The 12,300-nt window shown below is 37.4% G+C and overlaps 1 protein-coding gene across 4 annotated transcripts in view; it reads right to left on the bottom strand.

The window, feature by feature from the left end:
• Positions 1-551: 551 nt before the first annotated feature.
• The window catches only part of mmel1.L (membrane metallo-endopeptidase-like 1 L homeolog), a 100,524-nt gene continuing 88,775 nt past the window's right edge, over positions 552-12,300 (bottom strand). For 3 of the 4 annotated variants that reach the window (XM_041569452.1, XM_018226166.2, XM_018226165.2), the window contains one exon: positions 11,099-11,621. In XM_041569452.1, the coding sequence (XP_041425386.1) occupies positions 11,522-11,621 (100 nt within the window). In that variant the 3' untranslated portion in view covers positions 11,099-11,521. Of the gene's footprint in view, positions 879-11,098; positions 11,622-12,300 lie in introns of those variants that run through there. The other variant, XM_041569453.1, reaches the window with a different exon arrangement.

The following is a 12,300-nucleotide window of genomic DNA, read 5'->3' as shown; positions in this document are numbered from 1 at the left end:
TGTGAAGGCTCCCTAGGCAGCCTGGCCGGTCCCGGAGCTGGATGGGTGCACTTGCGAGTTGCTGCGCATGCGACAGTTGCGCATCAACACAAAAGTGCTTATAGACATTGAAATCAAACCGACAGTAGGAGATAGAGGGGACCGGACATGGGGTAGGCGACAGAGAAGGTACGTGCCTGGCACCCCACCAGTTTTTCGCCCTAGGCTCGTGCCTACCCCTAGTTCCGGCCCTGTCAGGGACACAAGTATGGATGCCTGGGCCTGCTGTAATCTATGGTGGGAGGCTGTAAAGCAATAATTCCAGCAGCACTCCGATATGTGAATGATTATTTATTCATGCCATTAGCAGAGCGACGTTTCGGGCTATTCCAGCCCTTTATCAAGCTAAATGCACTGTGTAACAACATACTTAAATAAGTGATTTAGGGGGAGGGGTTACACCCTGGTTCCCACCTCCCAGTGTGGGACACAATTCCCAGCATTCCCAGTGAGAATATCCAAAAAATTTGTGAATCAAATACATTAATGGTGAATAATATAAAAACAGTTAAAACATTTATAATATAACACATGTTAAAACATATATATCATAGCAAGTGTTAAAGATGTAAAGTGCTCAGTGTTCTTGAGATTCCAAAAAACTCGGAGGTTCGAAAAAAGTCCAGAAGGATCATCTGGTTCCAATGATCCCCCAATAATCCATGTGTTGTGCAATTGTGCCACTTTTATATTAAAAAGCGGGTTAGCAGATAAAAAGATAAAAACATTCAAATTCTGTTGCCATTTAAACACTTACATATTTATGCTCAACATCTGGAGTGCTGGGTACCTACAGTTGTCAAGACACCAGCAAATCCCAGGATAGGAACAGTAAAATTCTATAAGACAAAAATATGACGTATTTTACATTAAATCAGTATCACTGGGTATACTACATTGTATTACATTGAAAAAACAATTTGTTACACTTAAAGCATGATTTCTTCAGAATTACCTAAATAAACAATTCAGGGGTATATTCTCGGTTTAGTCCCCCAGGACTCAACGTACCTAATCTCAATATCCATTGCATTTCCAATTTTTTTAATAAATAAATTATATCGCCTCCACGTCTAAGAGGGCCTACATCATCTATCACTTGATATCTCAGTTGACTCACTGTATGTCTCGCTTCTCTAAAATGTGACGGAATGGGTAAATGATTATATTGTGGGAGGTGGGAGGCTGTAGCCTTATGACTGGTGGGTAGTAGTGGGTTGTGAGCTCATTTAGGGGGGTTATTTATCAAACTCCAAATCCAAATCTCAATATTTTCTGCTACAAACTTCAATCAAACCTGCTCAGGTTACGCTTATTTATTATTAAATTTTCCCGAAAATTTGCTTTGCAGGAAAAGAAAATCAGATTTTCATGATTTTTTCTGATATTTCCATCTGATTTTCACGGTTGTTGAAAATTTTTTTAAATTTTCAGCCTAAAACTCCGAAAACTTTGGGGTATTGCACGAAACCCATGGTACATTAAAAAATCATTGGGACTTCTCCCATTGACTTATATGCAACCTCGACAGGTCTGAGATGAATCTTTGCATTTGGAGTTTAGTAAAAAAAAAACCCTAGGAGTGAGAAATAGAGAGGTTAGTCAGCAAGGACAGCCTGTTGTCCCAAAGAGAAGTGAGTATTTGGGGAAGAGCCCCTGGGCGAGTGTATACCAGTTAGGGAGGTGGAGATTTTATTAGTAGGTTAGAGGGAACCAACAGGATGTAGCGATACAGTCATGAAATGCATGTGCTCTTTATGTGGAGGAGGGGAGGTCAATCGAGTGAAATGTCCCCGGAATGGCTACTGGCACTTTGCTAATTTTCATCCACATGACAGTGGCACTGGAAGCTTTGTGGGAGGAACAGGGCCGGGCCAGGACTGCTGGGCGCCCCAGGCAACCCGGCCAGCCCTGGCGCCCCATCCCCTGCGCGTGCAGGAAGAGTGTGCGCATGCGCACTGACCGGCCGTGTGAACCCCTTCCGGTACACTCTCCTCCCTCCTCTCATGTGTGCGCACGCACAAATAGGCGGAATCATGGAACTCACTCAGTCGGACTAGGGGTAGGCAGCAGTGACAGGTACGTGCCTGGCGCCCCCGAAGCTTTGGGCCCTAGGCACTTGCCTACTCTGCCTACCCCTAGTTCCGGCCCTGGGGAGGAACGCTGTGTGAGAGTTGCAGAGAACCTTTGGAGAAGTGTTCCCCAACCAGTAGCTCATGAGCAACATGTTGCTCACCAACCCCTTGGATGTTGCTCCCAGTAGCATCAAAGCAGGTGCTTTGGAGGCAAGTTTTGATTGCATAAAAACCAGATGTACTGTCAAACAGAGACTCTTATAGGCTGCCAGTCCACATAGGGACTACCAAATAGCCAATCACAGACCTTATTTGGCACTAACAGGAACTTTTTCATGTTTGTGTTGCTCCCCAACTCTTTTTATATTTGAATGTGGGTAAAAAATGGATGGGGACCACTGGTGTAGCCAATATACTTCAGTCGGCAGCTTGAGTCCCAGACTGTAACCTGCCCCTGCAAGAAGTCTATCTCAATAAAAGCATCTGCTAGCCATGGGAACTGTTATAGCCTGATTCATGGGACAGTGGTCACATCGTTGCGGGGAAATTAAAGTACAGGGAATTATATACCTTCCCAAATTAACATCATCAGATAAAGGACCTCTATGTTTCTTGTTCATCTGTGCCCCCCAGATAACAGTGCTATCTGGTGGTTTAATTGCTTTGAAAATAAAAAATCTCTATGTGGGAACCATTGGGTCAAAAATCATAACTGTAATAACCTTCCAGCCGATAAAGGGATCTTTATGTTGTGGTTTAATAACAGCTGGATGGTCACAGGTAGGACATTCCCAATTTACATACATTGATTTTATTTGCATTTTAGGGACCCAAACTTCATTCACTAACAGAGCACCTAGACTTTAACCTGGGACTTGCTCATTTGCTGACAATTGGGTGAGATTCTATCCAAAGTTGTGAAACCGTCCTAATAAGGATTAGGTTCTTTACAGGCATACCATGAATATTTCACTCATAATGATACATGAGAACTTAATAAATGTGTGTTTATAACCCCATATTCAGGATCATTAAATAGATCTAATGAAAGATTAATTACCAGTTCAATTTCTCTGTTTCAGTTTATTTATGTGTTGGAAATCCCAAGTATGTGTTGATGTAAAGTAAGTGATCCAACGTTGAAGGCTAATGAGGGTACTTGAGAACGTTTAATACATGCATCAAGCTTTTTGAAAACGATTAGTTATGTTTTCAAAGACTGTAAAAAGATGACTTTATAGAATGTTGATAGCAAAGTGATTCAAAACATGTGTAGGATGAACAAGTTCCCCATTAAAGAGAAATAAAGTTCAACACTTAGGGGCAGATTTATCAAGGGTCGAATTGAAAATTCTAATATTGAATTAGAATTTAAAAATTACAATTTTCAAGTTTATTTTGGGGGCCCATTTACTTAGCTCGAGTGAAGGAATAGAATAAAAAAAACTTCGAATTTCGAATGATTTTTTGGCTACTTCGACCATCAAATGGGCTACTTCGACCTTCGACTACGACTTTGACTCGAACGATTCAAACTACAAATCGTTCGACTATTCGATAGTCGAAGTACTGTCTCTTTAAAAAAAACTTAGACTACCTACTTCGCCACTTTAAACCTACCGAGCATCAATGTTAGCCTATGGGGACCTTCCCCATAAGCTTTCTAAACTTTTTTGGATCGAAGGAAAATCATTTCATAGTTCGCCACCTAAAACCTACCGAAGTCAATGTTAGCCTATGGGGAAGGTCTCCATAGGCTTTCCTAGCAATTTGGGATCGAAGAAAAATCTTTCGATCGATGGATTAAAATCCTTTTTCGTTTTTTCGTTCGATCGAACGAATTGCAGAAAATCCTTCGACTTCGATATTCGAAGGATTTCAATTTGGCAGACGAATATCGAGGGTTAATTAACCCTCGGTATTTGACCATAAGTAAATCTGCCCCTTAGTGTAATTCGACTAGGGAATAGTCCAAATTCTATATGTTTTAAAAAAATTCAAATTTTGAAATTTATCATGTACTGTCTTTTAAGAATTCGAATTAATCCAAGGGTTATGGAAAGAAGTGGAAGTTTTTCTTAAAAAGCTCCCAGTAAATCTCATCCATATTCCCCCTCACATGGCCCTTTTACATCTTAAAGGAAAACTATACCCCCAAAATGAATACTTAAGCAACAGATAGTTTATATCAAATTGAATGACATATTAAAGAATCTTACCAAACTGGAATATATATTTACATAAATATTGCTCTTTTACATCTCTTGCCTTGAACCACCATTTCGTGACTCTATCTGTGCTGCCTCAGAGATCACCTGACCAGAAATACTACAACACTAACTGTAACAGGAAGAAGTGAGGAATCAAAAGACAGAACTCTGTCTGTTAATTGGCTCATGTGACCTAACATGTGGTTTGTATGTGTGCACACAAAGGGGGCGGCCCTTATTTTTTAAAATGGCAACTTTCTATTTATGATTACCCAATGGCACATACTACTAAAAAAGTATATTATTATGATAATGGTTCATTTACATGAAGCAGGGTTTTACACATGAGCTGTTTTACTCAGTATCTTTTAATAGAGACCTACATTGTTTGGGGGGTATAGTTTTCCTTTAAGACTATGGACATGCCTCCCAGTTTTTAGAAACTCCCAAATACTCGAAATTCGACCCTTAGATAAATCTGCCCCTTAGACTAAAAATACCATGTGTTTTGGTACCAGTTTTGGTTCCAGTTCTCGTGTACCAGCTCCAAGACACCAAGGTCTTCCAGCAGTTTAGATATGAACCCTATATCTGTAGCTCATTTTGTTGCCCTGATGGAGGAGGAATCAGAGTAGACTGGCATTGGGGGGGTCTAGGGATCTGGAAAACTCCATTGTGTTAAGTCACAGAAAAAAAATTATCACGGAAATCTCATTGCCCCATTTCAATTTGAACCTGGAAAAATTTGACTGTTTAAGAAAATTAAAATTTTGCTTGAATTTTGAACCTTACATTGGTTCTATAGAAACCTGGCAGGTTTAAGTTGCCGAACTTTTTAACTTTAAATGAATAATTTATGAAAATTTGTGTATGACAAAAACTAAAAATGTTTACAGGTTCCAGTCCATTACTGGAGATTTGCCTTTTGCAGAGCTTCATATGGTAGAAAGAGATCGATCTATAAATGTTCACATTTGAGGTTTTTTCAATTATGGAAAAAAAACTTAAACACAATTGAGTTTTTCCCCCAGAAAATATTGGACACCTAAAAAAAATGTAATTGTTCCATTCAACGTAAAATTAAAAATAGTTTGAATGTTAGATGGTACTTCATTTCAGCTATTGGTTGCTTTGTATGGATGATATTATTATGTGGTAAAAAAAATGGCGACAAAATTTACAACACACTGGCAAGCTTCGCCATGTAAAAAACTTGCAAAGGTCTTAAGTGGTGTAAAATAACAGTGACAAATCTGCCATTTGTACGGTGTAAAATAAAACACACCTTGATAAATTTGCCATTTATTTCACACAACTTTTTATGCCATTTTTTTCAGTGAATTTCATTTTACACAGCATAATAAATATTATATAATATAATACTAAGGGGCTAATTTATCAAGGGTCTAATTTCAAAGTTAAAAATACTTCGAAATTCGACCATCGAATTAAAATACCTCGAATATCGAATTTGAACTTTTTTTCATCTAAATCCTACGATTTTATCATACAATCGAACGATTTTTATTTCGACTTCAAAAACGTAGAAAAATGCTGTAGAAGGTCCCCATAGGCTAACATAGCACTTCGGCAGGTTTAATTTGGCGAAGTATTGAAGTCGAAGTTTTTTTAAATAGACAGTACTTCGATTATCGAATATTCAAACTATTTTTACTTCGAATCGAATTTGAAGTTGTAGTATCCTATTCGATGGTCGAAGTATCCAAAAATGACTTCGAATTTTTTTTTTACTTTGAAAATTCCCTCATAATTTATATTCTGCAAATGAAAACAAGCAAATTCACAAGCTTTTAAATCCAAATTTTAATCCAAACAAATCATTGACACGTAAGGACACTATACCAGCAAAACACATTACCTGTCTGAAAAACATACATCAAAAATGTGTTTTTCTTTATATATATAAATATATATATATATAGCCTGAGACAACACTGTAATACATCAGAATACATGAATTTCTTTTTTTATGAAAGAAAATGACATACTGCTTAAATGTATAGGGATTTTTCTAAAACAACTTCCAAGCAGCATTTAATAGATGAAAAAAAACAACAATACTAGAATTTAAGTAAAAAAATATTCTGAGTTTTGGGATCGTTCTCCAAACGTTTTTATGGTGGCAAGCTGTACATTTGAAAACGGATTCCGACAGGTCAGAAAGCTCTAATACAGGTATGGGATCTATTATGTGGAATTCCATTATCCAGAAAGTGCTGATATATGGAAATTCAGCTTGTAATGGTGCAAACCATTAACTGATGTGAAGCCGGTACCTTGTACTTAATGGTAACGGAGCTGCATACATCTGTGTTGATGGAAACAAAATCCTCAATCAGGTTTAAGTAGCAGCTTCAAGGCAAGGAGCTCCACCTTATCCAGAACACCCCGGCTCCCAAGCACTCTGGATAATAAATCCAATACCCGTAAGAGATAAACCCATCGGACAGAATCCAACAGTCTTTAAGTAGCGCTTTGCTGACACAAAAAAACATTTTAAGCAGCAGTCAGATGAACAAATATTTATAGAACTCTCTTATTTACATACATCCAAGTTTGAAATTGTATAAAACACAGCTGAAAAGACAGGAAATTAGCAGTGATTCATGAAAAAGGGGAGATAACCCAGAAACACAATAGGTCAACAATATATAAATGTTTAGTAAAGGTGACTAATAGCAATACATTATACTGGGAGGCTTAGCATTTACTGGGGGCCACTAAGGAAAGCAGTTTCATTTTCAGGCTCCTGTGCTCTATAGACCTATAGCGGCACGGTGGGTTTTGACTTCAGAAACTCTCAAACTTGGGTCTTTGGGGCAAAATTCAACTGTCAGTTTTTGCTTCCCTACAGGAACGGCTCTTTCTATGATTGGGGCTTTAAGACTGTGAAATTCGCTGCCAAATTTCTTGTTCAATACTGTAAATATTTTATTATCCATTGGAGTTTAGAAGATCATTCTTAACTGGGATTTCTTTCATTAACTTTTCTTTGATCCTGGAAGGAATGGGTCGAGATGGTTATGTCAGATTTAAAGACCTTTAAATGAAGTTCTAGGGGCAGATTTATCAAGGGTCGAATTTCGAGGGTTAAAAAACCCTCGAAGTAAAATCCTTCGAATTCAAATATCAAATTCGAAGGATTTTAGCACATATGATCGAATAAAAAAACGCTCGAATCAAATGATTAGAACGATTTTAAGCGATCGATCGAAGGATCGTTCGAATCATTCGATTCGATCGAATTTGACCAATTCTTTGGTTGAAGTACCCAAAAAATTACTTCGAAATTCGAATATATTTTTTCATTCGAATTATTCACTCGAGCTTAGTAAATCTGCCCCCTAGTATGATGTTGAGAGACAATTTGCAATTGGGATCTGTTGTCCGGAAATCTGTTTTCCAGAAAGCTCCAAATTACGGAAAGGCCATCTCCCATAGACTCCATTATAATCAAATAATCCAAATATTTATTCCTTTTTCTCTGTAATAATAAAACAGGACCTTGTAATTGATCCACAGTAAGATAAAATCAATCCTTATTGGCTTCACCTGTACATACTTGCAGCCAAATAGAGAACCCGAAGTGGCACAAGATCGCTCAACCTTTCAGAGCAAAACACAGTCATTTGGAAAATTTAGGGGGTCCCCAGTTGTGCAGTTCGGGAGGACTCTTGAGGAGGGCACAGCATTATTTAGCCTTTAGTTCTGATCCTTAATTCTGTTTTTTAAATCTGCAGATATCCTGAGAAGCAATGATGGCTAATATAATAATATATCATTAATATATAATAATATAATATATAATAATTCTAAATTGATTACAGAGAGAGGGGCCTTTAATAATATAATGCTGGGGGCTCAAGTAGAAGAGATGAAACAATGGACAGTTGTTTTTTTCCAACACAAATCTCTATTTTGACCAGAGTGAGGGAAGAAGAACTGCCTAAATAATCACTAAACTCCCCTTAGTGCTCTTCCACTTTGTCCCTCAGTCTTTGTAAATTACCCCTTTTTCATTCCTTTTCATTGCATACATTCATCAACAAAGAATAAATATAAATCTGCCCTCTGCAAGGGTCCCACAACTTGAGGAACAATTCAATAGTCAAAACTCTTTTTAGATCATTGAGATTAATACCCAGGTCGCATCTATTTCCACTAATACCTGTACAGACCCTTATTGCTCTCTCTTACAGTTTGACTATTGAATAGATTCATCATGATGATTAAAGCCTGTTCTGCCTGAGAAGCAGTTTTATTCAGCTTTCATATATCTCAGCTGTTAATGCTTTTTGTTGTGTACATTGGCCAAACATGAAAGAATGGGATACAGGGGCAGTAGGGTGGGACGCCAGGATGTTTATAAATCTACAATAAAGATCAGAATGTTGATTATAATGATATTTTCAGGTCAGGGCACCAGGTTTTAGATTGTTACAATCATTTACTCTTTATTACTGTAGCACCCTAATCTTCTGACCCACAGTAAAACACTTTATTATTATTATTGTACCTGCACTTTATCACAAAAATCCATTGATTTGTTGCTATTGGTTACTGGACTGTAGGGAAATCTGATTCTACCAACAACTGCTGAAAGTGTAGATCAACAGCAGGAAATGAAGGTTCTTGTGAATTAGGTGGGTTTATTGCTGATTTGCACTACATATGAAAACATGTTACACGATGTATACACAAAAAATATCAATTCAACTTGATACTGTATGTGCATTACTAGTATTATTATTGATAGGTTGTCTCTGGGGGTACTACAATCCTTTATACTACTATACAAATACACACAGGGACTTTTTTTTATCAAAATCTGAATTTTTATGATTATTTTAATAAAAAAAAAGTCTGACCAAACTAAAATCCATGATTGGACCTTATGTATTATTAAAAAAGGCATGATTTAATTGGATCAGGGACAAAGAAAAAAAAATGAGTAAAAATCCGAATCATACAATTTTTTCCTGTAAAGCCCAACTTTTCATGTTTTTGCCCAAAAAGTCAGATTCCAGCGTAGACCACAGAAACTTCTAAATAGAATAGGGACCTCTCCCATTGACTTATATACAACCTCGGTAGGTCTGAGATGCCAGATTTTCGGATTCGGACTTTTTCGATCCTTAAGTTTTTTTTCCACTATTAATTTCCTTTTTTTTGTTAAAAAAAACTCGAATTGTTCAAGTTTTTGGTATTCACACTTTAATAAATAACCCCCACAGTGTTACTGCTTAGCTACAGATATGCAGGAGTTGAGGTGGTACCACCAATCATTGACCTAAGGAGACAATTATGTAGATTGCTCATCAAAGGATAAAGAAAATGAAACCACATTGAGAAGAAGCTAGAAGCCAATGCAAGTGAAAGTGTGTTATGTATGCAATGAAAAAGATCCTGTCTTCCCCTTTTGGATCATAGAATAGACACTCCTTTTTATGTAAATAACAGGGATATGGTGTACAAAACCGCAATAAAGAAGGAATGGCATAAAAAGTAACACCTCCTTCAGTGCATTGGCCAACCATAGAGGAACAGGAAAAGATGCTCAACGGGGAACAATGGCCAACAGCAATGGCCGACAATGGGCAATATATAATCAGAGATTGCGATGAATATTAATAGAAGCAGACACTGTATTAGTTACTGTGAATTGCAGAAAGAGTAGTCAGACTGACACATATTGGCTGAGAATAAGATAAATAAAGTCCATTTACACGGTTAAAGGCTAAGAGATGCTGAAATGTTAAAATATTGGCAGACATGTGACTCAGCTATAGGAACATTGCACAATTCTGAACTGCAATGCTATTAAGATACAAAGCTCCCGGGTTGTATATTTGCCTTTGCACGGTATGGTGGCTTGGCCAATGTAATGCTAATACCTCTGTAACTAAAAACCCCTCGTTAAAAAAAATGTGAGCACTTAATAAGAAGTAATTACGACTAAAACACAGGGTGAAGGAATGTGCATTGATCAATTGTTGTTTTTCAACGTTTGAAGCAATTGTGGCCACATTTCGTTAACATTTTGGGGGTTATTTATGAAGCTCCGAAATTTATCTTAGTATTTCTAAAATAAAAATCTCCGAATGGACCTTATTTATCATTAAAAAGAATAGGTTCGGGCAAAAACTTGAAAAGTTAAATTTTTTCTGACTTTTTGGTCAAAAATCCCTGAAATCATCAGATATCGGTATGGACAGTCCCTATTGACTTATTTAGGACCCCGAGAGCTTTGAAATGCCAGATTTACGGATTTTTCAGACCATCGGACTTTAATAGATCCCGAAAAAGTCCGATTTTTTTTTTTTTTTGGTCCGAAAAATCTGAATTTTTCAGATTTCGGATGCCTGGCGCTTGATAAATAACCCCCTAAATTTTACAGCCCCGTTTGCTTATCTATTCAATTTCAGAGACGCTGGCAATGACAAAACAGCTGCACATACAAAACCACTTGATCACAATTTCTATATACAGGAGTTTTCATCTAGAAACAAAAATATCTGTAGAATGATCCAAAAAAGATATAGTTTGGGAAAATATTAGTAATATATGTATTTTCTGTACAACTCTTAAATGTAAAAGAAAAACTGACGTCAGCTAATCTCGCCGTGTCGGTATGTTGTCACTGCTCCGGTAAGGGTTGTGCCAAACAATTAATACATTCAACACCCCCTCCTGAAAAGCAGATTTAAGTACAACGTTCAACCTTAAAAAGATGATCGGTGAAGTCAATGACAATGATTTCCACGTAGGCCACTTTAATGATAATGAATGTGCAACACAGATACAGAAGAGAACAGGAAAAAAGGGTAAAATAACTTCAGGGAAAAAAAAAAATAAATCTTTTGTTTTTTAACTAGTCTTTGAAAACCTGAAAGCAGATTTGTTTTATATAACAGTCAAGCCATGTAAAAACAGTCGTTTTCCATAACAGCATTTCGTCCTAGTTTTAATCACAACTGTTAAAAGTTCTATTCCGTGTATTGTAGACTTTAGGGAAACCTTATAAGAGCCGCCTGTAACTGCCCGCACCACTCGCCATGACTCTGATCCGAGCAGGGAAACACCAGGCACATCATTGGCTACAACTGTTCAATATGTGAAAGCCAGCCCAGCAGTTATTCTCATACGGTTGAAAATATGGCTTTCCGCCTGTACGATTTACCACACTCGACATTTCTCTACAGGATGCATCGTGGTGCCCTTTTTGCAATTGAACTCTTCAGCGAAAGCTTCAAAATTCTGCAGAGATCCCATCACTCTGCAAGTAAAACAGAACAATGATCTGATATTTAAAGGCAAAGTACAACCTAAATGCTTTTTGAATGGTCGGTAAAAAGTAGATATGAAGATCATATACAGAAGTGCCTTTCAGTGTGCATACGAGACATCCAAGATCAGATGTTTTTCTCCGCTAGCTTAGAAACCACGGCCTTAGCCAGAAGTTTGCCCCAATAGTCCATCTTCTTAGGTCACACATATAGGCAACCTTAGCCTTAAATGAACAGTAACATGAAAAAATGAAAGTTTTAGGGGCACATTTAGGGGATTTTCCTTCGATCAGAAAATTGTTAGGAAGCCTATGGGGACCTTCCCCATAGGCTAACATTAACATCGGTAGGTTTTAGGTGGCGAACTAGGGGGTCGAAGAATTTTTTAAAGAGACAGTACTTCGAATGGTCGAATAGTCGGACGATTTTTAGTTCGAATCGTTCAATTCGAAGTTGTAGTCGAAGGTCGAAGTAGCATATTCGATGGTCGAAGTACCAAAAAAAAAAAATTAGAAATTCAAAGTTTTTTTCATTCTAATCCTTCACTCGAGCTTAGTAAATGTGCCCCTTAAAGTAATAAAAATATAATGCAGGGTTGCCTTGCACTGGTAAAACTGGTGTGTTTGCTACAGAAACACTACTATTGTTTATATAAATAAGCTGCTGTGT

Source organism: Xenopus laevis, chromosome 7L (genome assembly GCF_017654675.1).
Source record: "Xenopus laevis strain J_2021 chromosome 7L, Xenopus_laevis_v10.1, whole genome shotgun sequence".
NCBI classification, from domain to species: Eukaryota; Metazoa; Chordata; class Amphibia; order Anura; family Pipidae; genus Xenopus; species Xenopus laevis.
Note: the sequence above shows the minus strand (reverse complement) of the source record. Positions and strands in the feature narration are given on the sequence as shown.